At 50.9% G+C, this 27,939-nt stretch overlaps 1 protein-coding gene across 1 annotated transcript; it reads right to left on the bottom strand.

The window, feature by feature from the left end:
- Positions 1-21,492: 21,492 nt before the first annotated feature.
- On the bottom strand, positions 21,493-27,259 carry LOC136128228 (zinc finger protein 22). Its single transcript, XM_065883995.1, has 3 exons — positions 27,193-27,259; positions 23,842-24,729; positions 21,493-22,218 (listed from the first exon to the last, which is right to left on the bottom strand). The coding sequence occupies exon 2, from the start codon at positions 24,699-24,701 to the stop codon at positions 24,090-24,092; it is 612 nt and encodes a 203-aa protein (XP_065740067.1). The 5' UTR covers positions 24,702-24,729; positions 27,193-27,259; the 3' UTR covers positions 21,493-22,218; positions 23,842-24,089.
- Between the last annotated feature and the right edge of the window lie 680 nt (positions 27,260-27,939).

Here is a 27,939-nt window from a genome sequence, read left to right as displayed (position 1 = left end):
GTCACAGGCCTGGTGGGATACCATATCCCCAAAACAGAGAACACAGTAAACTGAGATCAAGAAAATCTCCCTCTTTCTTAGATGAAATATGAAGCTTTGGGGGGGGCTCTGAATAAAACCAAAGCCTCAGATGACTCCTCGATGAATCAGCAGTTGTTTATTCGCTGAGTCAACGATTTTGCGAAACGATCCTCAGCACACCAGCTTTTGGAGAATGGACTTCTGTGGGCAAGGCGGCTGATTCTGGTTGGGCCCGGATCTGGGGAAGGATGGGGCTTTCCTGCTCCCTAGTGGCTGTGTGGGTAATGACAAGGGCAGCAAAAGCACTCCCCAGGTGGCTCTTGCAAGGACTCTGCAGGTAAGACACCCCTCTTTCCCCTTCCCCTCCGAGACTCTCAAAGGGGGCGGGAGGGAGAAGGACTGGATTTCCAGAAAGTATATATGTAACATGTGTACTTCCTCCTGGAAGGCACAAGTTATGCGAACAAGGAGGAAGCTACCAGGACCCAGCACTGTATCAGACACAGAGGTTCAAAGACTCTCCAGACACATCCCTGGCTCAAGGAGCTCAATCAAATGACGGGAAAAGAGACTAAAGCTGTGGATATGAAAAGTGTACATGCGCTGCCATAGAAGCGTGTTCAGGAGGCCATGGGAGCAAAGAGGAAGGCTGTCAACTCTGCAAGATGGAGAAACAACCAAGTGGGAAGCAAACTTATCAACAAACCCATAAACCAGCCCTTTACTGTGCCAGGGACTTTAATGGAGGAGATTAGCAGGCAGTAGAGGCAGAAGCTACACACGGGAGCTTAAGCCTACCCGCAGTCTTGAAGGGCAGGTAGAAATTTCCCTGGGAAGGACACTCAGGCAGAGGGAGAGTGGCAAATGCCACAGGCAGTCAGAGTGATGAGAGCAGCTTGGGCACGTGAACGAAATGGGGTCAGGCTGCAGGACCACTGAGAGGCTACTGCAATAGTACAAGCTAGAAACAAGGACATGAACGAAAATAGTGACAGTGAAAATGGACGTGGAAAAAGGAACAGATTTACGATAGATTTAGGAGCTAGAAACAGCACAAGAATAAAAAAGAGTCATTCAGGACTGCTTTTACAAGTGTTCCAAGTTGTCACATCGAAGGGAGTGCTACTCACAACATAGACATTCCTTATTTCAAAAAAAAATTTATAGGTTGTTTTATTTCCAAGATAGGACATGTGTGCTTACTACAATTTTGACAGATGGCAGTAAAAGTGTCTTGTAACTAAATTTGTACATGTTGACAGTTTTCAGATGTAATTAAAATGTCTTATTCAAACAGACTCCTTGTTTGTTACAATATTTATTATTAAGAAATAATATGCAGCCCTGAACCAAGATGGCAGAGTAGAAGGACGTGCTCTCACTCCCTCTTGCGAGAACACCAGAATCACAACTAGCTGCTGGACAATCATGGACGGGAAAAAATTCATCGACGGGAAGACACTGGAACTCACCAAAAATTATACCCCACATGCAAAGACAAAGGAGAAGCCACAATGAGACGGTAGGAGGGGCGCAATCACAGTAAAATCAAATCCTACAACTGCTGGGTGGGTGACTCACAGACTGGAGAACACTTATACCACAGAAGTCCACCCACTGGAGTGAAGTTTGAGCCCCACGTCAGGCTTCCCAACCTGGGGGTCCGGCAATGGGAGGAGGAATTCCTAGAGAATCAGACTTTGAAGGTTAGTGGGATTTGATTGCAGGACTTCGACAGGACTGGGGGAAACGGAGACTCCACTCTTGGAGGAAACACACAAAGTAGTGCGCGCATCGGGACCCAGGGGAAGGAGCAGTGACCCCAGGGGAGACTGAATCAGACCTACCTGCTAGTGTTGGAGGGTCTCCTGCAGAGGCGGTGGGTGGCTGTGGCTCACCATGGGGACAAGGCCACTGGCAGCAGAAGTCCTGGGAAATAGTCCTTGGCGTGAGCCCTCCCAGAGTCCGCCATTAGCCCCACCAAAGATCCTAGGTAGGCTCCAATGTTAGGTTGCCTTGGGCCAAACAACCAACAGGGAGGGAACCCAGCCCCACCCATCAGCAGTCAAGCGGATTAAAGTTTTACTGAGCTCTGCCCACCAGAGCAACAGTCAGCTCTACCCACCACCAGTCCCTCCCATCAGGAAACTTGCAGAAGCCTCTTAGACAGTCTCATCCACCAGAGGGCAGACAGCAGAAGCAAGAAGAACTGCAATCCTGCAGCCTGTGGAACGAAAACCACATTCACAGAAAGACAGACAAGATGAAAAGGCAGAGGGCTATGTTCCTTCATCACAAGATGAAGGAACAAGATAACACCACAGAAAAACAACGAAATGAAGTGGAGATAGGCAACCTTCCAGAAAAAGAATTCAGAATAATGATAGTGAAGATGATCCAGGACCTCAGAAAAAGAATGGAGGCAAAGATCAAGAAGATGCAAGGAATGTTTAACAAAGACCTAGAAGGATTAAAGAACAAACAAACAGAGATGAACAATACAATAACTGAAATGAAAACTACACTAGAAGGAATCAAGAGCAGAATAACTGAGGAAGAAGAACGGATAAGTGACCTGGAAGACAGAATGGTGGAATTCACGGCTGCGGAACAGAATAAAGAAAAAAGAATGAAAAGAAATGAAGATGGCCTACGAGACCTCTGGGACAACATTAAACGCAATAACATTCACATTATAGGGGTCCCAGAAGGAGAAGAGAGAGAGAAAGGACCAGAGAAAATATTTCAAGAGATTATAGTCGAAAACTTCCCTTACATGGGAAAGGAAATAGCCACCCAAGTCCAGGAAATGCAGAGAGTCCCATACAGGATAAAGCCAAGGAGTAACACGCCGAGACACATAGTCACCAAACTGACAAAAATTAAAGACAAAGGAAAATTATTGAAAGCCTCAAGGGAAAGACGACAAACAACATACAAGGGAACTCCATAAGGTTAACAGCTGATTTCTCAGCAGAAACTCTACAAGCCAGAACAGAGTGGCATGATATACTTAAAGTGATGAAAGGGAAGAACCTACAACCAAGATTACTCTACCCAGCAAGGATCTTATTCAGATTCAATGGAGGAATCAAAAGCTTTACAGACAAGCAAAAGCTAAGAGAATTCAGCACCACCAAACCAGCTCTACAACAAATGCTAAAGGAACTTCTCTAAGTGGAAAACACAAGAGAAGAAAAGGACCTACAAAAACAAACCCAAAACAATTAAGAAAATGGTCATAGGAACATACATATAGATAATTACCTTAAATGTGAATGGATTAAATGCTCCAACCAAAAGACACAGGCTTGCTGAATGGATACAAAAACAAGACCCATATATATGTTGTCTACAAGAGACCCACTTCAGACCTAGGGACACATACAGACTGAAAGTGAGGGGATGGAAAACGATATTCCATGCAAATGGAAATCAAAAGAAAGCTTGGGGAGTCCCTGGTGGCGCAGTGGTTGAGAGTCCACCTACCGATGCAGGGGACACGGGTTTGTGCCCCGGTCTGGGAAGATCCCACATGCCATGGAGCGGCTGGGCCCGTGAGCCATGGCCGCTAAGCCTGCGCATCTGGAGCTTGTGCTCCGCAATGGGAGAGGCCACAACAGTGAGAGGCCCGCGTAATGCAAAAAAAAAAGAAAAGAAAAGAAAGCTGGAGTAGCAATACTCATATCAGATAAAATAAACTTTAAAATAAAGAATGTTACAAGAGACAAGGAAGGACACTACATAATGATCAAGGGATCAATCCAAGAAGATATAACAATTATAAATATATATGCACCCAAGCTTCCCTGGTGGCACAGTGGTTGAGACTCTGCCTGCCGATGCAGGGGACACGGGTTCACGCCCCGGTCCAGGAAGATCCCACATGCTGTGGAGCAGCTGGGCCCATGAGCCATGGCCGCTGAGCTTGCGTGTCCGGAGCCTGTGCTCCGCAATGGGAGAGGCCACAACAGTGAGAGGCCCGCGTAACACCAAAAAAAAAAAAAAAAAAGACACATGCATCCCAATGTTCATTGCAGGACTATTTACAACAGCCAGGTCATGGAAGCAACCTAAATGCCCATTGACAGATGAATGGGTAAAGAAGATGTGGTACATATATACAATGGAATATTACTCAGCCATTAAAAGGAACGAAATTGGGTCATTTGTAGAGAGCTGGATGGATCTAGAGACTGTCATACAGAGGGAAGTAAGTCAGAAAGAGAAAAAGAAATATCGTATATTAATGCATACATGTGGAACCTAGAAAAATGGTACAGATGAACCAGTTTGCAGGGCAGAAATTGAGACACAGATGTAGAGAACAAGCGTATGGACACCAAGGGGGGAAAACGGCGGGGGGGTGGTGGTGGTGGTGGGATGAATTGGGCGATTGGAATTGACATGTATACACTGATGTGTATAAAATTGATGACTAATAAGAACCTGCTGTATAAAAGAAGAAATAAAGAAAAGAAATAATATGCCTTTATACATTTGTATAAATTTATACATTTATTTATTTATTTTTGGCTGCCTTGGGTCTTCGTTGCTGCGCGTGGGCTTTCTCTAGTTGCAGAGAGCAGGGGCTAGTGTTCATTGTGGTGCACGGGCTTGTTGCAGAGCATGGCCTCTAGGTGGGCGGGCTTCAGTAGTTGTGGCTCGCGAGCTCTAGAGCGCAGGCTCAGAGTTGTGGCGCACGGGCTTAGTTGCTCTGCGGCATGTGGGATCTTCCGGGACCAGGGCTTAGCTGTGGGATGTCAGGGGTCACAGCACTTTCTAGTGGCCTTTGTGCAGCTGTGGCTGTGAGAGACTGGGGTTTTCCGGGAAGACAAGCACCTCAGCTTGGGGACACTGAGTCTGGGGCACTAGAGGCAGGGCAGGCAGAGAAAGCCAAAAGGTCATGACTGATTCCTGTTTCCCATGTTATTCACACCAACCCTCCCACTGAAAACAACTAAAACAAAACAGGATAAAGATGAGTATGTGTGTATAACTCAATCACTTTGCTATATAGCAGAAATTAACACGACATTGTAAATCAACTCTACCTGAATAAAATAAACTAAAACAACAACAACAGCAACAGCAGCAGCAGACAAAGGCGACCAGGCCAGGAAGACTGTTCAAGGCTCTGATAACAGGAGAGAGAGGCCAGAACTAAGACCGAACCCACCGCTGAAACACCAGGAAGGATGTTCAAGGCTGGGGTGAGCTGCTGGAAAAGTACTGGGGGATGTCAGAGGAGCTGTCAGTGTAACAAGGCCATGTGTGCTGACTGGAGCCCATCAAAGTCAGGCTTGACCCTCCCGGGGAGAAGGGAGATGGGGTGCTATCTCCCTTGGTGGTTACATTTCAAAGGGATGGACCGCTCCCACATCCTTGAGAAAGATAGATCTGCGTTGTAAAACTGGCAGGAGGCTTTTAAAAAGAGTTACATCTCAAAGGGGCAGAGAAAGAGTTTGCAATTACAAGTTTTCTGAAGTAAATGCTTCAAGGAAAGGGAGGTCAAGAGTCAGGAAGAGGGCAGTCTAAGGCTGTCAGGCGGAGGAGAACATGAACAAGCTGGGTGAAACGTGGGCCGATTCATCAACACCATGCCTGCGCCTGCACCGCTGAGGGCGCCGAGGGGAGACACACAAACCTACTGGCGGAAGTGACTTTACACTAAGGTCACCATCCTCAACGGGCTCTAACGGGGCATCATCCCTCTGTGTTGTACTCCATTCACCTCCCCCGCCCCCCAGCCCCATAACTCTCCTACCTTCTCCTCTCCCATCTTTAAAGAAGAATATTCTCTCACCCCGCTTCCCCCTCCAGCTGCCATCTGACTTCTCTCCCCTTTCTGTCTCATGATGCTGAGGTCAGTGTCTAGACTCAGCATCGCCTTGGGAAGAGGCGTCTCTCGGGGCTGTAGTCCCCTCGCTGGGAGGGAGGCTGGATGGTGAATGCCAAGGGCCGCTGCTCCATGCGCAGGTGCTATCATCACATCTGGCAGGACTTTTCTACCACCTTGGTATTATCAGAAGGACATCTGTCCCTGCAACCCAGGCTGCTGGCTGGTGGGGAGGCAAGAGCAGGATTTTTAATGAGCAGAGGAAGGCGACATGGGTGCACCAGGAACAAGTGGGGCCGAAACACAAGTGAGAAGCCAGGGACTTCCCTGGTGGGGCAGTGGTTAAGAATCCGCCTGCCCATGCAGGGGACATGGGTTTGAGCCCTGGTCCGGGAAGATCCCACATGCCGCGGAGCAACTGAGCCCGTGCACCACAACTACTGAGCCTGCGCTCTAGAGCCCGCAAGCCACAACTACTGAGCCCGCGTGCCACAACTACTGAGCCTGCACTCTAGAGCCCGTGCCCCACAAGAGAAGCCACCGCAATGAGAAGCCGGCGCACCTCAATGACTGCTCACCGCCCGTGCGCAGCAACAAAGACCCAACGCAGCCAAAAATAAATAAATTAATTAAAAAGAAAAAAAGAAACAGGTAAAAAGCCAGGAGCCAGAAGGGACCTCAGAGGCCGATTACTTCTTGCATCTTAAACCCAGGTGCTCCTGCTTCATTGGCTGAGGGCCAGCGCCCGGGCTCAGACAGACCACAGCCCAGCCATGGCCCACTTCCAGAGCATTTTATTTATTTTTTAAATATTTATTTATTTGGCTGTGTCGGGTCTTAGTTGTGGCACACGGGATCTTCTTTGAGGCACGTGGGATCTTTCATTGCAGCACATGAGCTTCTCTCTAGTTGCAGCATGCAGGCTGGAGAGCGAGTGGGGTTCAGTAGTTGCAGCACACGGGATCTTCTTTGTGCCACACGGGATGTTTCATCGCAACACATGGTCGTCTCTCTAGTTGCGGCATGCAGGCTCTAGAGAATGTGCACTCAATAGTTGTGGAGGGCGGGCTCTCTAGTTGTGACATGGGCTCTAGAGCACGCAGGCTTAGTTGCTCCGTGGCATGTGGGATCTTAGTTCCCTGAACAGGGATCAAACCCGCATCCCCTGCATTGGAAGGTGGATTCTTAACAACTGGACTGCCAGGGAAGTCCTCCAGAGCATTTTAGGTAAGTATGGATAGATAATGAAGAACAATTCAACACTCCTAAGAACTTTTATTTTTAATTTATTTTATTTATTTATTTTTAGCTGCATTGGGTCTTCGTTGTTGCGAGCGGGCTTTCTCTAGTTGTGGAGATCAGGGGTAACTCTTCATTGTGGTGCGTGGGCTTCTCATTGCAGTGGCTTGTCCTATTGCGGAGCACGGGCTCTAGGCGCGCGGGCTTCAGTAGTTGTGGCGCATGGGTTTAGTTGCTCCGCGGCACGTGGGATCTTCCCGGACCAGGGCTCGAACCCGTGTCCCCTGCATTGGCAGGCGGATTCTTAACCACTTCGCCACCAGGGAAGCCCTCCTAAGAACTTTTGAGATAAACAAAAACATCCCCAAAAGCCTAGCTTGAGCCGGTGGCCTTGGGGTCCCCACAAGCCTCTCTCTTTGGTGCCCAGGACTGAGTCAGCACCTTCTGAGAAGCAGAGAATGAGGTTAACCTCATTATATACTTGAGAGTTGTTAAGAGATTAGATGATAAACGTTATCACTACACACACAAAAAGGTGAGGGGCAGAGGTGTTAACTAACCTCATTGTAGTAAACATTTTGCAATATATACGGTTATGAAATGATCTCATCATACACCTTAAACTCACATATATGATATGTCAAGAATATCTCAATAAAGCTAGATAAAATTAAAAAGTCACCCTTCTATTTAATAAAAAATAAAGTTCACCACAAGGTGTGACACCCAGGTCCCCTGACTTCTCATCACAATGTTTTCTGTCTTTCACTACATGCGTTCCAGAAGCCTAATGAATTATAAGAGAAGCCGGGCATCAGGCATCCAATCTTCCTGCAGCTTCTCCAGGGCCCCACAGAGCACCTGGAATTAGCTGTTCATCGGAAGATGTTGGCAACTCTCCTAAAAATAACCCACCAAGTAATCACAATCTACATCAGTGAAAACAGGAAGCAGGTTTTATTATCTTGCTTTTAGAAAGGGAGAGCTTGCCTGGGGAGGTACAGAAAATCCTGCGGGGTCCCAGCTGGCAACAGTGGAGCAGGTGTCTGGCCACTTCCTGCAGCTCTGGGCTTTCTCCAGAAGTGACCCTTTGGTCGCCAACTTGAGGGCATCACCCCTCCTTGCAGTTGGAGGACCTGTGGATCCAAAGCACTCCTCAGTCTCAGCGCCTCTCTGCCATCTCCCACCAAGGGGATTCTGGCTTTGGGCCCTAGCATCTTCCCCGCAACCTCCAATCCCACCCTGCCTGGAGCCGCCTTCCAGGCACACTTGGTCTGACTTTGCCCTTCTCTCCTCCAACTGCCCAGGGCCCAGAAACCCACTGGGCTGGGCCTGTTGCAAGAGTCTAGCTTGAGTGGACCCTCCTTTGGGTTGGTTCAGGCGTTTCCCCTGGGAGCCCAGCACTAGGATTTCTCCACACCCACCCTCCTGCATCCTCTCTCCATCTCCACACCCACCTCCTGCATCCTCTCTCCATCTCCACACCCACCTCCTGCATCCTCTCTCCATCTCCACACCCACCCTCCTGCATCCTCTCTCTGTCTCCAGGCCTACATTCTTTGCATCCTCTCTTGGTCTCCTCCGCACCAGCCCTGTACGTGGTTTTACTTTTGTGCAATGAACTTACAGCACTTCCCTCAAACATCTTGTACATTGCCTTCAACCAAGATATACCTGTTACAGATGAGGCCTCAGACCCAAACAGACTGGGGTCTTTCCAGCCCAATTGGACCTCCTCAGCTCCCCTGTTTCTGGATGGCACAGTGCCCACCACAGCTCACGGCCTTCCTCGGATCTCATCTGGCCCCAGGACGATTCCAGCCAGAAAGGAGGGATCCGGGCCTCACCAGGTGGGACTGCAGTATCTGGAAGGGGAAGATGAGGTGTGGGGGCCATTTCAGACTCAGCATCCCACCCAATGGGGGGGACTAACAGCTGGAAGGTGGCACCAGTAGAAGGGTTTCAGGCACTAAGTCCAACCCAAGGAAAATTTGCCTCCATTCTATTCACTGTGGAAGCGAAGAAACGTCTGGAGCCCCAACTTCCATTTCTAAAATCCCTCAAATTAGAGAAACAGAAATTCCTCATTTTATTCTTCCAGCCTCGAGTGAAAGTTCGGGAGGGTTTATTGGGGCCCTTTTAGAAGTCCTGGAAATCTCAACCCACTGACAATTCCACTTCCATACCCCTACCCAGGTTCAGGTCCCTGGGGCCAGCCATGCCCCTCCGGGCCTGAGGGTCCCCCTGACTTTCCCCATCATGCAACTCCTCCACCTGCTGGGTGGGAAGCAGGTGGCCAGGAGGGGGTGGTGCCTGTGCTCAGCTGGGACGGAGGATTGAGGGGTGCAGCCTGGAAGTGGACATCGAAGGAAGTGCTTTGGAAAGAGGGGGACACATCATCCTGAGTGAAGTGAGCCAGGCAGAGAAAGACAACTACCATATGATAGCAGTTGCATGTGGGATCTGAAAGGATGCAGATGAACTTACTTACAAAATAGAAATAGACCCACAGACATAGCAAACCAACTTATGGTTACCAAAGGGGAAAGGTGGGGAGGGATATTTTAGGAGGATGGGATTAACATATACACACTACTATATATTAAATAGATACCCAATGAGGACCTACTGTCTAGCACAGGGAACTATACTTAATATTTTGTAATAACCTATAAGGGAAAAGAATCTGAAAAAGAACAGATATATGTGTATGTATATATATGTGTGTGTGTGTGCGTGTGTGCGTGTGTGAGTCACTGTGCTGTACACCTGAAACTAACGTGGCATTGTAAATCAGCTGTATTTCAATTTTTTTTAAGTTAGCAATAAACAACAAAAAAAGAAAGAAAGAGGGGGATGCTCGCCAACAGGCATTCGTGCCTTACTTCAGGCAACCTTTGGAGTGCAGAGAACCAGACAATTCCTGTTAGGAGCCAGTTTCCCCAAGATCACAGCTAGAAGGCAGAGCTGGAATTCTAACCCAGTTTTAACACCAAGACCCATGCTCTTCCTACCACAGCCATTTCTGTCTAGTGGCCACTGAAAAGTCAGCGGAAGCCTCTTCAATCCAAATACCTGCTTCTACCAGTCCCATGGCACCACCTCCCGCCCCACCTTGTCCAGAAAGAAGACCCAGAGCGTGGAGCCCAGAACCTGTCTCTATTGGAAGTTGACATTAACGCTGCATTTTTTGTGTGATCCCTAGTCATTTCTAGTGTTCCTCAGAATTTTTCTAAATTAGGGCAAATACAGAAATTACTTCCAAAAATTCACTCACAGTATTGTTACAGCTGGGCATCAACCTCTGAATTACCGGCAGGGGCTCAGTGTCCCCCACCTGCTCTCTTACTGTTCCAGAGGCACCGCGCTGCCCTCCCCCGCGGGATCAGAGCAGGGACATAGTCACTCTAAAGAACTGGGATTCTCTCACAAATTATTTATGTCATTTTTCCTTTTAAAAACATTTAGTTCAAAAACAACAAAAAAGAGCTTCCCTGGTGGCGCAGTGGTTGAGAGTCCGCCTGCCGATGCAGGGGACACGGGTTCGTGCCCCGGTCCGGGAAGATCCCACATGCCGCGGAGCGGCTGGGCCCGTGAGCCATGGCCGCTGAGCCTGCCTGTCCGGAGCCTGTGCTCCGCAGCGGGAGAGGCCACAACAGTGAGAGGCCCGAGTACCGCAAAAAAAAAAAAAAAAAGAAAAGAAAAACAACAACAAAGACCCTCAAAGCATTCCAACGTAGAATTAACATTCTAGAGGTCAAAAGTTGGTTCATACTCAACTATCTGATACACAGCAAAGAGGTCTTTGCTGCAATCTTATTTCCTCAGTAGCATTTGGAAAACTTTTCAGATTTTCCAGTTAATCTATCCGTAAGTCAATCCGACCACAAAATGATTTGGCTCAGTTATCTAATGAGATCATCTTTCCCCATCTTGAAAGGACTAGCAGAATGACATTACCCCCTATGTAACTTAAGCAGGGCATCTTCTTAGCCCCTCCCCCTTCTCAGCCATCCTGATCTCTTGGACAAAAGGAAAGGGCTCAAAACCAACACTCCCAGTCAGCCTCAAACACCTCCTCTGCCCCAAAACATCCACAACACTCCCGCTTTTTCGGGAGTATTAAGAAGGGAACTTTCAAAAAGCCAGAAGGATTAGGAAAAAACGTACCTCAGCTGGTTATTAAGGAAGTTTTCCAACACACGACAATGGTAGACAGAAGGCGCTAATGAGTCCCGGTCCCCTCTCGCCCAGCCTCAGATCATCAACACATAGTAAACACTGTTTCATCTCTAACTGCACCTTCTCACGCCCATGCCCCAGACGATTCTGAAACAAATCCCAGAGATCATTTCATTCCCTATGTATCTCTGAAAGCTAAAGATCCTTTTATTACGTAAGCACAATAACCTAATTGTAACTGAGAAAAAATGAACAATTCTGTATTATCGAGTATCCAATAAGTGTTCAAATTTCCTCAATAACATCTACATTTTATCAATATTTTTTATTGAAGTATAGTTGATTTACAATGTTGTGTTAATTTCTACTGTACAGCAATGTGATTTGGTTATACATATACACATTCTTTTTTATATACTCTTTTCCGTTGTGATTTATCACAGGATATTAAATTTAGTTCCCTGTGCTCTACAGTAGGACCTTTTTGTTTATCCATTCTATATATAAAAGCTTACATCTGCTAACCCCGACCTCCCACTCATCCCTCCCCCAAGCCCCTGCCCCTCGGCAACCACCAGTCTGTTCTCTATGTCTGTGATTCTGTTTCTGTTTCATAGATAGGTTCATTTGTATCATATTTTAGATTCTGCATGTAAGTGTAACATCTACATTTTAAAGATTTGCTTACAGATGAAAACAGCCCACAACTTTTCAGCTAGTGGTTGTTTTTCCCGCTCTTATTACGTGCTTCCTTCTCTCGCATACTGTGGTCGACTCAGCCAGCCGATGGAGTTGGCGTATCAACTCCTTTGGGGTCTACTCCCTTTTTAAAAGTCCCTCTAACACTTTCATGAGCAAACTTTCATTGCCGGCTTTTTGGCTCATTCTGTTTGGAAAGTTACTCTATGTTTTCTCCTTCTCCCTTCTGGAAACTCAGAAAAGAAACGTGTCGAATTTCATTACCTCCAATTTTCTCCCCTGTATTAGCCATCAACCTTCACTTCATCTCTAAGGGGACAGTTAACTTTACAACTCTGATTTAATTTTATTTTTTTACTCACTTCCATAGGGCACTCTGCAAAGCCTCATGGTTCCATTTATTCATTCAGAAAGTATTTACTGACCGCCTACATGGTCCCTGACTTGTGCATTATAATAAAAACGTGGCCAGGCTGGCCTTAGAGAACAAAAGTCCAATTCACTCAGCATCAGTTCTCCAAATGTGCGCTAGAGGGCGCCACTCTCCCATTGGCATCTGTTAGAAAAGTCTGGCGTGGCTAACTCACCATGCAGCTTATGTAAGCTCTCTATACCTCACCACATAGTCAACCAAATAAAGAATCTCACACAACTTTCCCCTTAAAAACGAAATAAATTCCATTTATTGGATGCACAGACAAAAAGAGAGAGAAATTACATAATTCCCCCCAATAGGTCCATTTTTCCATTAGACATCATAGACAGAAAGCCTAGGGCTTATAGGTTTTGCAAAACTATAAAAATGTTGCAGACTATTTTTTCATTGCAAAATACCAAAAGAAAACTGAAAAGTTGAAATCAATAAATATCTACAGAGAGCAACATATCAACTTTGCTGTTACATGTAGTCTCAAAAGTATTTCATTACATTTGAAACTATTAATAAGTTTAATTTGCTATATTATAAAATTTCCTGAATATGCTCCAGTAATGGCCAAAAAACCCGTGTCAGTTAACACAACAAACATTTATATAGCACCTGACGTGTGCCAGGCATTGTACTGTCCTTGGTGCTTACATCTGAAGGCGGAGATAATGAACAAGCAAACAGGTAAATAAACAAGGTCAGGTTTGTGATAAATGCAAGAGAGAAAATAGAGCTGGTTGATGTGAAAAAGAATAGATGGGGAGTTATTGACCTAGAATGTTTAGAAAAGGCCTCCATGAGATGACAGCTCTACTCATACCTCAGTGGCAAGAGAGCCCTGGGAATATCTGGGAGCAGAATATTCCAGAATATTCCAGGAAGAGGGAACAAAGGCAAAGGCCTAGTGGGAGGGAGACGCAAAAGGGAGGAGATATGTGGATATATGTATATGTATAGCTGATTCACTTTGTTATAAAGCAGAAACTAACACACCATTGTAAAGCAATTATACTCCAATAAAGATGTTAAAAAAAAAAAAAGGGCAAAGGCCTACCCATGAAAGTGTGATAAAGAAGAGTAGGAAGAGACCACAACAAACAAGTGTTGCAGAGGGTGTGGAGAGAAGGGAACCCGCCAGCACTGCTGGTGGGGAGATAAACTGGTGCAGCCACTATGGAAAACAGTATGGAGGACCCTCAAAAAATAAAAATAGGGTTACCCTATGACCCAGTAATCCCAGTCCTGAGTATATATCTGAAGAAAATGAAAACATTAATTCAAAAAGATACATGCACCCCAATGTTCATAGCAGCATGATTTACAATGGCCAAGATATGGAAGCAACCTAAGTGTCCATCAACAGATGAATGGATAAAGAAGAAGTGATGTATATATACAATGGAATACTACTCAGCCATGTAAAAGACTCAAGTTTTGCCATTTGCAGCAACATGGATGGGCCTGGAGAGTATTATGCTCAGTGAAATAAGTCAGACAGAGAAAGAAATATACTGTATGTTATCACTTATACGTGGAATCTAAAAAATAAAACACGTGAATGATATAACAAAATAGAAACAGACTCACAGATATAGAGAAATAGTAGCTACAAGTGGGAAGAGGGAAGTGGGGAGAGGCAAGATGGGGTAGGGGACAAGAGGTACAAACTACAAGAGGTGTAAAATAAATAAGCTACAAGGATACATTGTACAGCACAGGGAATATAGCCGATATTTTATTATAATAACTTAAAGTATAATTTATAAAAATTTGAATCCTTATGTTGTACATCTGAAACCAATATGATGTTGTAAATCAACTATACTTAAAAAAAATTTTTTTAATTAAAAAAAAAAAAGCAGCAGAGGAGGAAGGTATAGTGTAATGGGAAGGGGGAAGGATTGCACAGAACAGACAACAGAGGTAACCCTAAAAAGAAGCTCTGTTTGGGCTTCCTTGGTGGCGCAGTGGTTAAGAATCCGCCTGCCAATGCAGGGGACACAGGTTCGAGCCCTGGTCCGGGAAGATCCCACACACCGCAGAGCAACGAAGCCCGTGCACCACAACTACTGAGCCTGTGCTCTACAGTCTGCGAGCCACAACTACTGAAGCCCGCGCGCCTAAAGCCTGCGCTCCCCAACAAGAGAAGCCACCGCAATGAGAAGCCCACATGCCGCAATGAGAAGCCCGCGCACTGCACTGAAGAGTAGCCCCCGCTGGCCGCAACTAGAGACAGCCCACATGCAGCAACGAAGATATGATGCGTCCAAAAATAAATAAGTAAATTTTTTTAAAAAAGAAGCTTTGTTTGGTTTTTGTTTTGTTTTGTTTGCTTGTTTGGGGTTTGGATTTTTTTATCGCAAATAAATTGAATTTTAGCAAATGCTTTTCCTGCATCTGTTGAGATTTTCATGTTTTTTCTCCATTACCTGCTGCAGTGGTATATTTCTTTAATAGAATTTTCTGATGTTGAACCATCTTTATATATGTCTGATAAAGCCTTCTTGGTCATGATGCATTTTAAAATATATTTCTGGATTTTATTTGCCAATATCTCATTTTGGATTTTTGCGATTCTACTCATGGGTGAGATTGGCTGAAAACTTTCCTTCGTTGTCCTGTCCTTGTCTGGTTTCATTGTCAATGTTTTACCAGCCTCATTAAAAGAGTTTGGGAGTATTTTTCACCCTATTCTCTGGAACAGTTTGTATATGAAGAATTACCTCATCATTAGAGGTTGACAAACCCTCCCAGTTAAAGCTATCTGGGCTCCTATCTTAATTTACTTTTATCTTTCTTATTATTTTTCTCCTTCTTTGGGCATATTCTGTTGTTCGTTTCCTAACTTCTTAAGTTAAACTCTTGACTTTTTGATTTTCAAATTGTCCTCTGTTCTGACGAATACATTTAAGGGTAACATTTTCCTCTTGCATGACACAAGGTTTGAAACATAGTGTTTTCATCGTTATTCATTCATAAATATTTTATCATTTCCATTACAATTTCTTCTGTAATCTGTAAATTATTAATAAGTGTGTTTTTACATAAACACATAAATTCCTGAATGTACAGAAGCTTTTGTGGGTTTTTTTGTTAATTATCGGTACATATCCTTTTACTGCGCTTCACAAATTGAAGATTTATGGCAACCCTGCGTCAAGCAAGTCTATCTGCGTCATTTTCCCAACAGCCTTTGCTCACATCACATCTCTGTACCACAGTTTAGTAATTCTCGCAATATTTCAAACATTTTCATTATTATAATATGAAATAATATGTTAACACTTATGTTACAGTGATCTGTGATCAGTGATCTTTGATGTTACCACTGCGACTTACTGAAGGCTCAGGTGGTAGGTAGCAGTTTTTAGCAATAAAGTATTTTCAGATTAAGGTGTGTACACTATTTTTTTTAAGACATAATGCTACTGCACACTTAACAGACTACCGTATAGTGTAAACAGAACTTTTATATACACTGGGAAACAAAAAAAATTCATGTGACTTGCTTCGTTGCGATATTTGCTTTATTGCGGGGGTCTGAAACCGAACCAGAAATATCTCAGAGGTGTACCTGTATTTCTAATTTTATTGCATTCACAGAATATTCACAGATTGTATTCACAGAATACGATCTATCAGTGATATCTGGTTTTTTTTTTAACATTGTCCAATAAGTGGGACTGCTGTATTCACTGGCTCTGTTTCTTGATTTTCTCATATTGTAAGATTTCCTGAATATGCTCCAGTGATGGCCAAGAGAGCAGTCCCATTTTATATAACCCTCTCCAGGCATTAGGGAGAAGTGACTGTAAACATATACCAATCAGGGAGAGGCAATAGGAACAGAAAGAAGATCCAAAAGGGATATTTTTGTTCCAACTCCAGCATCCTTCTCAGGGCATGAATCCAATCAAAACCAACATTCACGCAACAAGGCCATCTACCGGGTCACTGGGGGGCTGCAGAGAGATTTGCACAGTAAAAGTGAGGGAGAAACCAGAGCACCGGCTGGACAAGCCAGACAGCCCCGGACCCTGTCAGCCCCCTCCTGGGAACATGTGCTCAGGCATCCCTCAGAGTTCCCGGGGTTCATATTTTGCCATCACCCTGGCCGGAGCTACTGGGTCCAGAGTGTACCTGCCCCCGGGATGCCAGCTCAAGGCTCACAAGCCACATCGAAGTGTGGGGAGAATGAACTCTGTCCAAGGGATGGTGACTAGTCACACCAAATCTGTCTCTGGGATTCTGTGGGGGAGACAGAGAGGGACACACAGAGCAGAGGGCGGAGATGTCAAGGGCAGCAGCAGAGAGAACAAGCGTTATCCTCGAAGCAGCAGGCACCGTGAGCTAGCGCGGAGACGAGGTGGGAAAGCGACGGCCATGGTGTCCCGCTCCACCAGCCTGAAGCATGCTGCTTCTTATGTGCAGATACAGATTGAGTGCTCCCCAGCCCCCGGAACTCTATGGCGTCCATTCCTCCTGCAGGAGACCACAACGCACACACCCCCAGTAATTTCCAGGAGTGCTTGCATGCAGTGGAGGCTGCCTGTCCCCTCCGTCCCTCAGCCACTGTCTCTGCCACCTCTCAGGACCCACGTGCACCGTCATGCCACCTGGCTCCGGAACACCTCTTGTCCCACACACCGACACAGTTCACGCTGCTCCTATAAACTAAGGCGCTCTTGAACCTGCGTGCTTGAAACCTGATCTCAGGAGTTGCTGCTTGTCTCCTAGCAGATTTCCACAGGCTGGGGAAGGACCAGCTCAGCCCCTCGGGTCTTTCCCACATCTCAGAGGCCCCTGTCCCCAGGTGTTCTGACCAACAACAGCCTTTTAAAAATGATTATTATTAAACACAACAGCTAACATGCTGGTCTGAAGCATCTGCGTTTGAAATGCTACCCAAGTCTAAAGCTAGGTCGAGAAAAGCAGTGGGTATTTGCTCTACGTGGGTTTCACCATCTCACAAAGCACATGGCCACCTCCAATCTGTCCATCTACCAGCAGCTCTTTGATGAAAGCCTACAGCACCACACAGAAGTAAACAAAGATACTACTCACGATCTCTTGTCTGTGCAAGATCCTTGGAGCGTGTATCTCGCTGAGACACTGCCTTAGGTTGGGGTCCTTGGAAGCAAAGCCTGAGTCAGGGATTCTGTTCAAGGGGAACGAGAACTGTTGGGAGGTGCTCTCTGCAGAAGGGAAGTAGGAAGTGGGATCAGGTGGGGGAAGGAGCCAGGGATGTGGTCTCAGCAGGAACCCAGTGTCGCCTGTTCCCTCGGGAGCCCCGAGCAGAGGCTGCACTTGGAGCTGGCCCCTCTGGGGTCAGCAGTCACTCGCAGTGGCAGGGGTGGGCCGGGGGCAGCCCCCTGAGCTAGGCAGCTGTGAACCATTAACAGCCGATGCCCACTATAGCTTGGAAAGGGGATCCAGCGGGGCACACAGCATCCATGGCACACATCCTCTCACTTGGGCGTTATTAGGGTGAGGAAAGTGAGGCTTCGTGATGTTTTGAAGGGGGGTCATAAGGTGGGTACAAGAGACCAGGTGGAGGAACTGCTCTGCTTTCTCGGGGCTGGCCTTTTCCTGGGCTTTTCTCTCCTGTGCTGTGTTCTGTGCTAATGGAAAATTCTCATAAAGCCAGGCTGGGCCGGCCAGGTCAGGATGGGCACGGCTGATGAATGCTCTGGTCCCCAGGGCAGGGGAGGGGGGGCGACCGTGGATGGGATCCTGGACCCTGGTGGAGGCAGCGTCTCGTCTCTACACCCCACAAGCTGCCTAAGAGAAAACACACTTCAGTCTGCTCCCTTTGGACAGTAGGGTCGATGGCATGTCAGAGTCAAAATATCCCCCTCAAAGAGGGGGGAAGTGAGGTAGGGCAGACCACCTGCACACACGATGACGGCCTGGGCATCTTGTTAAAAGGCAGTTTCTGGGACTTCCCTGGTGGTCCAGTGCGTAAGACTCTGCACTCCCAGTGCAGGGGGCCCGGGTTTGATGCCTGGCTGGGGAACTAGATCCCGCATGCATGCCACCAACTAAACAGTCTGTGTCCCCAACTAAGACCCGGCACAGCCAAAATAAGTAAATATTTTAAAATAATAATAAATAAAAAACCCGGTGGTGTTTTTGTATATATTTTTTTAAATGCCGTTTCTGATTAGAGTCGGGAGGGGGGCTGCGATCTTGCCGTTATAACAGGCCACCAGGTTGCTGGGCAGCCACCTGGAGTCCACTCGCCCGCCTTCTCGCTTCTGGGCTTCCCTGGTGAACCATCCCTTCCCCACGCACAGACCACAGGCTCCAGGCGGAGCTGACCCTCTCCAGGCGGTGTGTGCCCAGGCCTGGCCATCCAGTGCATGGCGTTCCCCAGGCCTGGTGCAGTCACTGCCCTGGCAGCAAGCATCGACCGATTCCAGCAGAAGAGAGTCAGCCCTGCAAGGGGTTCAGACCATCAGGGAAGGAGCTGAGCCCGAGCTGGCGGAGGGCCCAGCTACTGCCCGCGCCTTCCTGCCCCGCGAGGTGGGGAGGCAGCTGACATGGAGGAGAGCAGAGCCGGCGTCACGGTCAAGTCCCCGCCCTTCTCAGTTACGGAGCCTGCGGTTCCCCTTTATGGTGTTCGTGGATTTGAGTTGAACAAGGATCCTGCCTGATTCACCTACATCAGCCCCGGGTCTCAAAAGACCCTGTCGTTGCATTACTACCACTCAGGACCCTCTTTGGCTGATAGAGACAATTGATGCAACCCCAAATCTGAATCAAAGAGTAAGGCACAGAAGGAAGGTTCTGGAGTGAGCCTTGGCCATGAGCAGGCCCAGCCCCTCACCAGGAACAGGAGGAAGATCGCTCATCCGAGTCTCGGCAGCGCGGTGGCAGGCCTGGCATAACTCCAGTCTCCAGAGCCTTCTGCCGCAGAAGACTCCCAGGCTGTGAAGTGCCAGTGGCCAGGCCCACCCGCAGCAGGAGACAGTGGCAGGACAATGACGGCACCCCTGTCCCTACGTGGGGCTTTGCAGTGCGCACAGTGTATATACACATTCATCCGATTCTCACAACCCACGAGGCAGGAGGAACAGATAAGGAGACCAGAGCGAGGAGAGAGACGCGACCAGCCAGGGCCTCTGGGTGGGGATGGGCCAGCCCTGGAGCGGCCCAGCACTCAGGTGCTGAGGGAACCACCTCGAAGGTTCTCAGCAGGTCTGCCTCGCTGTGCATTGAGCAAGCTGCCGGGGGACTACCCCAAGGGGCCCCGGTATCCATTACGCACATTCAAGTAGCGGGCATTATCCATATGGGGGAGGCCGAGCTGACTCACTGCTGTGGCTTTGGAGCTATGTGACCTTGAACGTAACTCCTCAAGAAATGATGGAGGTGGAGCTGGAGGCCACCTCCCTGCTCCCAGCTGAGCCCCAAATGACCACTCCTCACATGAGCTGATGTTGAGAGAACATTGATTCCCCTTGGTCAGCTCCAGCAAGCGTCAGCAACCTATGGAGACGTCCAGCCTGGACATCCATTGACACACGCTCCCGCGGAGTCGATGGGGGTGGGGTCTCTCCTGTCCCACTGCCCCGAGGAGGGGAGAACCCAAGGCCTCCTGCAGCTGTTACTGCCCAGGAAAGCCAGCCCACAGCCAGTAAGATACACTCACCAGAGGACCCACGTCCCCCTCCCCGTCACACCTCCCATCACCTCCCATCCCACAGCCTCCAGCACTGAACCCACCAGCCAGTCGGCAACTACTTCCTGAGTGTTGTGAGCCCAGCCCTGTGCTAGACCCTGCTGGGGTTCAAGAAGGAATGACACAGCCCTTGCCTTCAGGGAGCTCCCAGTCTCAGTGGAGATTTCACACACTCACACACACACATACACACACACACACACACACACGGGAAACGGGAGTACCGTAAGTCCCCTACATACGAACGGGTTCTGTTCCAAGAGCATGTTCGTAAGTAAGTCCAGCAAAGTTAGCTTAGGTACCCAGCTAACACAATTGGAGGGCAAGCTGCAATTTCATTCACGCCAGACGCTGACGGAATGGACGCTCACACCTTTGAAAGTTCGCAATTTGAAGGTTCGTGTGTAGGGGACTTACTGCATAAGACTCCACACGAATTTCAGGCGTGTGATAGTGTGTTAACACGGGGACTGTTCAGAGGAGGGCGGAACGCGTGGGCTTGGTGGTCGGGAAGGCAGCCTGGTGGAGAAGAGGGCTTAGCTGGGGGTGGGGGGGGCACAGGTCAGAGCAACAGCAGGGGAAACAGAGGCAGGACCGAGGAGAGAGATGAGAGGAGAAGGGGCGTCTGTGAAGGTCCCCTGGGTTGGGCCAAGGATCAGAGAGAAGGAAGTTCTAGAAGCACAGGGCCTCATTTCTCTGACCTCCCCCAGAGCAGCCTGTTATCCCAGAGCCTGGCACGTGGCAGACGGTAAGAACCTACAAGCAAACTGCACTGGAGACAGGAGCCCATGGGGGCCTCCTGGCAACCCTGACCAAACCTCAGCTCAGCCCTGGGACCTCTCACCTCAGCACAGCTCCCCACGCCCCGCAGCACTCACGTCCCTGGGATTTGACCTACATTTCAGGACTAAAGGCCTCTCTCCACCTCCAAGGGTTTCGCTAACCATAAGCTACTTCATGAAGTCTGGTTGTCATCAAAACCCAGCCCCGCCCTAGTCGGTCCCACCTTTTCTGATGGGTGGTCCAGTCTGGGGAGGCTGGGGAGCTCCAGGCCAACCTGCGCAGGTGTGAAGCCCAGAGGAGCCCTCGCCCTGCTGCTGGCCCGGCACCCCTCCTCCTCCTCTTCTGCTGTGAAGTCCGGACACACAGAAGCTTGTCTGCCAGCCTCTCTCCCTGCCCGGAGCCAGGGGGCCCCAGCAGGGAGGCTCTACTTCCTCCCCAGCCCTCCCCCTATCCAGCCGAGCGCCAGCCAGGTACAGCCCCAGCAAGCAACCGCAACCCAGAGAAGACCAGCCCAGCCCAGCGAGCTTCCAGCAACATCTGGGGAAGGGAAGCGAGGCTCCAGAAACCTGATGCGCTGTTTGTTAGGTTTGGGAGAAAAGAGTGACTAAAAGAGGCCCCTCCTCAGAATTCTTTACTCCTGAACAAGGGAAGGAAGGGCAGGGATTGGGGAGGGCAGGGGATGAAATGCTACTCGAATGGAGGCCCTGACCCGGGGCTCTGTGTCAGGTAAGGAAGGAGTGGCGGGTTAGTCCCGGGCCCAAGGATCTCGGCCTGAAGTCCAGGAGCTCCTGGGATTGCTCGTAGATTCTTGCGTCTACGTGACTATCTGTCTTCCTGGGGAGAAGGTTCATGACCTTTGCCATCTTGTCAGACGGCTTCACGACCCCGAAAGTGTTAAGAACGCTGTTCTGAAAGGAGAGTGAGGCCTGCAGGTATGTGCACACCCGGGGGAAGGCCTTGTCTCTGGAGCCGAGTCTGCTACCAGCTTGCTGTGTTCTCCTAGGCAGTTCACCTCCCGTCTCTGGTGGGCCAGGCGGGAGCAGAGAAGCAGGCGTCCCACACAGGCACCGTCCCTGCTGCCACGGGAGAGCGGAGGTTCACAGCCAGGCAGTCAGCACGAGCTCTTCTGCGGCTGTGACTCCCAGCAGGTCCGGGGAGTTTCTCCACCAGGGCGCAGAACCTGCCTCCAATTCCAGGCTCCATGTGTCCCTCTGCTGGCACCTCCCGAGGTAGGTCTTCTTAGGGGACGTGTCCTCATGCCGGGGCACAGGCCCAGGGCCCCATTCCTAGTCACTGTGTCAGATGTGCCTTGCACACAGCCCGGAGGTCCTGTAAAGTCCTCATCTGTTCGCAAAGGCAAAGAGACCAGGGTCAGGTCTGGAGTGGGACGTGGCCCTGCCCAGCCCCCGTCAGCCAACTCTCCAGGGCTACGAGGGAGCAGTCATGGGCCCCCTGCACCCGTCCAGGGCTTTGATTCCTCTTAGCCCCTACCAAGCATCCAAGCATTACTAATCCCATTTACCAATGAGACAACGTGGGTTCAGGGCACTTGGTGACTGGCTCCAGATGTCCTGGGTCCCGATTTAATCTCTTAATCTCCACCACTAAGTACTAGTCCACAGTGCAACAGCCACCTAGGGGCAGCAGGCAGAGGACAACTGATCGCTGAGAAGCCCCGTGGCTCTAAGGAAGGGCAGAGCGCAGGGATGGGTCTCCAGCGCTGAGCATGGGACTGGGCGTGGAACAAGGGCTCTATGAGAGCAGGTCCTCTGCCAGCCCCCAGCTTCCTTCCTCCCAACCCACTACCCAGGATGCCATGTCCCCTTCAGACACCCACAGCCCCTAGCAATGCCCCTGCCCAGGCTCACATTCCCACATCCCCAAAGTCCCATTTGCCCACCTGTAAGAGCCTCTCTTAACAATGATACAGTAGAAATGAAGGGTCTTGGGGTCCAGAACCCAAAATGAGGTCCAGGTTTCTACCGCTGCACCGCTAGCTCCTACGTGTGATTTAGGGTCAGCTTGGGTGAGTCTCAGTGTCCTTGTCTGCCAAATGGCTGAGAAGCCCAGGCCTCCGAGCATCAACTTGGAATCTGAGGCCCGGGGGACGGGTCCTGGCTCTCCCCTTTCTCACTGCATGACCTCGGCCAAGCCTCCTGGGGAGCCTCCCTTTCTTTTGCCCAGATGACCCCAGGACCTCGAGGCTCCGGCCCGTCCCACTTCCATCTCTCCTCAGTGCTTCCAGCTGTCCCTGAGCCGCACTTGAGATCACTGGGCTCTTCCCATTAAACATCTCAGTGTCCCCTCTCTCTGCCGCAAAGTCCTTTGTAGAGCAAATGTGAGTCTCCAAGGTAGGACCCCTGCCTTGGAAACCTTCCACACCCTTGCTCTCCCTGTTCGTCCCCAGGACCCAGTTCAAGCCATCAAACTGCCTTGGGCGACACCATTCACCTCGCCTCCCAGAGCACTCTGCAGTCTGTCCCCACAAGAGCCGACAGTCGGCATCACCCTGTATGAGCGAGCACCCCAGGGGACAGGGCCTGTGGCTGTGCTCTTCCCGAGAGCCCTGCACAGCACACTGCTTGGCACACTGGGGCGCTCAATTAATGACATCACCCTCTCTTGTCTGCTAACAGCAATTACAATCCTCACAATATACCAGGGAGGAGGACCCCTCACCGTTAGCCCCAACTCACAGATAAGCAAACTGGGTCATGAAGTGAAATGACTTCTCAAGGGTACCAAATAGTAAGCGCTGGTGCCAGGAGACCCTAGGGGCTGGGGGTGGGCTTGAGGATTGTGGAGAGTACCCTCTCCAGGTCGCTTTCAACTCTGACATTCAGGAAGTGAAGATCTAGTAAGAAGCTAGTCGTAGACCTAGGAGCTCACTACGCCCCACCTCCCTCACCTGTCCCCACCTGACCCCGAACAAGTCTGAGACGGGCTCTGGCCAGCGCCGGGTCTCACCTGCTCTAAGCTGGGTGGGCCTGCGGAGGAAAACCAACGCAGGGGCCCAAAGCAGCCGTGTGCAGCCAGCCAGAGGGTCCTGGGGAAGGAGCGGAAGGAGGCGGCCCACTCCTTTGAGACCCCAAGCCAGCCCTCCCAGTCTCCCGGGATCCCAGCCACAGAGGGGGCCGAAGCCCAGCGCCATCTCCAGAGGTCACGGATGCGGCTCTGGGGCAGAAAACAGCCGGAGGCAGCAGGTCCAGCGCGCATCAGAGCACGCGGCCTAAGTGGGCCGCCTGGCCCTCGGGCCCGTGGCCGTGGCTGCGCTGGTGGGTCTTGAGCGAGCCTTCGCGCGCGAAGCTCTTGCCGCAACGGGCGCAGAAGTAGGGCCTCCGCTCCCCGAAGACGCCGGGGCGGCGCGGGTGCGGCGCGGGCATGCGCGCGTGGGTGCGCTGGTGGTTGAGCAGGAAGCGCGGCTCGCGGAAGCAGCGGCCGCACTGCGCGCACTGGTGCGGCTTCTCGCCGCTGTGGATACGCTGGTGCGTGAGCAGGTTCTGCTTGAGGCTGAAGCAGCGCCCGCACTCGGGGCAGGGGAAGGGCCGCTCGCCCGTGTGGGTGCGCTGATGCACCTCGAGGTTGTGCTTGACGCTGAAGGCCTTGCCACACTCGGGGCACACGAAGGCGGCCGCGCGGCCCACTCCGGCATGCGCCTTCTGGTGCCGCACCAGGCTGGGCTGCTGCGAGAAGGTCTGGCCGCACAGTGGGCAGCGGTGCGGCTGCTCCTCCGCAGGGTGGTGGATGACCAGGCCTCGATCGTCCCCCAGGCCCTCCTCCCCGTCCCCCACAGGGGACCTGTCCCCAGAGGACGCCAGTTCGGTCATGGGCACTTCCGGCTGCAATCACCGGCCCCTGGGGAGGCAGAAGCAGAGAGAGTAGTCAGGGGGCACCCGAGGATCATCCAGGCCCCAGCCTCAGGGAGGACACTCCCCTGGGCTCCCACGGCTTCCAGAACCCGCCACTCTCCAGTCCTGTTCGAGCCTGTGTCCCCCTGCTGGAATGCCCTTCTTTCTCCTCTACCCCTAATCACATCCTACCCCTCCTTCAGGCCTTTCTAAAATGACACTTCCTGCTAGAATCCTTCCTTGACCTCTCCAGCCCCTCCGGAGCCACGTGACCCAACCCTACGACCCTCACCCATCACGCAGCATGCTGCTCTGTCAGACCGCCTCTGTCTCCCTGCCCCGTGAGCACCTAAAGGACAGAGCTGCGTCCTTTTTTTTTTTGCGGTACGCGGGCCTCTCACTGTTGTGGCACAGGCTCTGGACGCGCAGGCTCAGCAGCCATGGCTCACGGGCCCAGCCGCTCCGCGGCATGTGGGATCTTCCCGGACCGGGGCACGAACCGGTGTCCCCTGCATCGGCAGGTGGACTCTCAACCACTGCGCCACCAGGGAAGCCCAAGAGCTGCTTCCTTTTATGCCCCGCATCAAACACTGTGCCTGCCGCACAAGGCATTGAATAAACGCTGATGAGCAATATTCAGGGACTCCTGGTATTGTAAGTTATACTGAACCTGGATGCGTCTTATCTCTCCAACCAGATTCTCAAGAAGGGGGGTAGGGAGGTGCATCCCCAATCTGGAGGGAAGGGTGGGTCAACAGTGGTTTAAAGATATTTTTGCAAAGCTTCAAAAAAGAAACAAAAGCCCCGTAAACTTGAAAGTAACCTCAGTTAAACATTAAGGCAGCAGCTCTTTGTTTATCAAAATGAGGCATGCCTGTAAAAGGTTTGCAAGTCACTGAACCACACTGTGAGCTCCCAAAGGGCGGGTCTCAGCTTGATTCCTCTTGGCATCTGGCATCGCCCCAGCAAAGCCTGGCCCAAGGCTGAGGAACACTCAAAGCTCAACAAACACCCCCGAGTTCAGTTCCATCCCGTTCACACTGGTTCTCCTAAGGATCCTCTTTCCCAGGGCACTGTGTTCCTCTTAAATTGTTTCCCACTGTCCTCACAACAGCCCTGAGGAAGGGGCAGGTGTATTGAACCCCATTTTATAGATGGGGAAACTAAGGCTCAGTGGGGCCCACTTACTTGCCCAGGGTCACACAGCAAGGTGAACCAAGACTAGGCCTTAAGTTTCCTCACTGTCAAAATCCCTTTTCAACACAGTAGCTGCTCACCAGCTAAGTTCCCCTCAAAACACACACACACACACACACACACACACACACACACACACAAGACCACCACACTCCTGGCCACCATCACAGAGCCATCAATACCCAAAGGACCACTGCTTCTGGGGCACTGTCTGCGGCCACCACCCTCATGCCTCCCCAAAACCCTAGGCTCCTGCTCTGTAGAGCGCTGGGGCCTGCTGGGAGGGAAGGAGCTGGCCACTCCCCTGCATTCCCCCACCCCCAACTGGGAAGCTTGCTGGCCCTTCCCCTGTTCCTCCATGCAGACCTTCTCCACACTTCCAGATCTCTCTGCTAACCACAAGCTCAGTGGACCTATCGGCAGAGTGGGGTCCCAGAGGCACCCCCTCTGTCTCCCCCTACCCTCAGGCTGGGGTGGAACGCCACTCACCCAGGAGAAGGGGACAAGTACTACTTGCAGTAGACCCCACCCACAAGTCTTTCCCCAGGCAGCTGCATGGACGTTTGCAAAGACAGATCATCGCCGTCCCCTTGGCCAATCTCAGCCCGGCCTTGTCTCTGGGCAGCCTCCCCACTCCCCAGCTATACCCCTGACCAAGGGCCCCGCCCGCCGAGAGGGTCCAAGGCCTTGCCCCCCCCCCCCCGTCTCCCCAAGGTTCCTCCATCCCATCCCACATTCACAGACCAGGCTGCGCCCCAGTTCCTCCGGCCTCCAACAGTGGCTCTTTCCTCGAGTCTGCGCTGCCCAAGGCAAATACGGTAACTCTCCGCAGCGCCTCCCGCGCCCCTTCTCCCTCACCCTCATAAAGACGGCCAGCCTCCCGCACCGCTGTCCTTTTCAAATACCGGCATTAATCAAAAGAGCTGACCCCACCCACCCGACCCCCCCGCGCACAGCCTTGCCAGTTCCTGAGGCCGGAGCGATCCTGGAGAAATATGGTAAACTCTGCGTCGCAACCCCACCCCCACTAAGATATGTAGGCCTCCCACTCTGCTGCAGCAACCCACCCCATTCCGCTACAAGCACCGGCTCCCTTAGGGAATTCATGCAACCCACGCCCTCCCGCTCCCGCAGCGGCCGGGGGGAACCACGCAACCATGGATAAATACATAATTAAGTCGCTGCGCTCGCCACTCCCGGAAAGGGTCTGCGCGGCTCCCGGCAAATACGGTAGCGCGCCTGCAGTGACCCGCCCCCACGGGCCGGCACTGGCCTCGGTAAATACGGTAATCTCCCGCCGAGGCCCCAGTCCTGGCCTGGCCCGGGACTCACGTGGCGCCGCCTCCCCAGCCCTCCGTCTCCTCCGCAACGCCGCAGTCGCCGACGTCGCCGCAGCCGCACAGCAGCCCCGTGAGGCTGGGAGGTCTAACTCGCCAACAACCCGGCTGGCGGAACAAGGAGGGCTGCGAGCCCAGCGCCCGCCGGGACAGGAGAGGGAACCAGGCGGGGGCCGGTTCGGGGGCAGAACGCCCCAAGGGCCGGGTCGCCCCAACTCCCTCCGGGCCCCCTGCCCCAGCCATTCCCGGTTCAGGATTCCCCGAGGCCCCAGTTCAGCAGTTAGAGCCTCATCCTCACCTCCCTCATCCTACGGCAGGGCTAATAGCCTGGTCAGGCCCGCAAACTGACCCCAGCGCCTAGGAAACTGGGTCTGGGGGCGCTGGAGGGACAGAGCCTTTCCTTGCAAGAGAGAGAAGGGAGTGAACGCAGGAACGCCCCCGGCAGAGCCTTTCTGAGCAGGGGTTTCATGGGTGGAAGACAGAGCCCACCCTACCATATGGCTCGGGTTATGCTATTAGGATGAATGGGGGAATAGAGGAGACACTTACACCCCTACGGTCCAGTCCTCTTCAGAACTGAGCCCATTATAGTCAAGACAAAGATATCCTGTGAAAGAGCCATTTATAACACCCAGGGGAACCAGCTGACGTGGACAGGGCGGGGCTGAATTCGTTTCCAAATG

Source organism: Phocoena phocoena, chromosome 9, assembly GCF_963924675.1.
Source record: "Phocoena phocoena chromosome 9, mPhoPho1.1, whole genome shotgun sequence".
Taxonomy (NCBI): domain Eukaryota; kingdom Metazoa; phylum Chordata; class Mammalia; order Artiodactyla; family Phocoenidae; genus Phocoena; species Phocoena phocoena.
The sequence above is the reverse complement of the archived record's forward strand: the minus strand, read 5'-3'. Positions and strand labels throughout refer to the sequence as shown.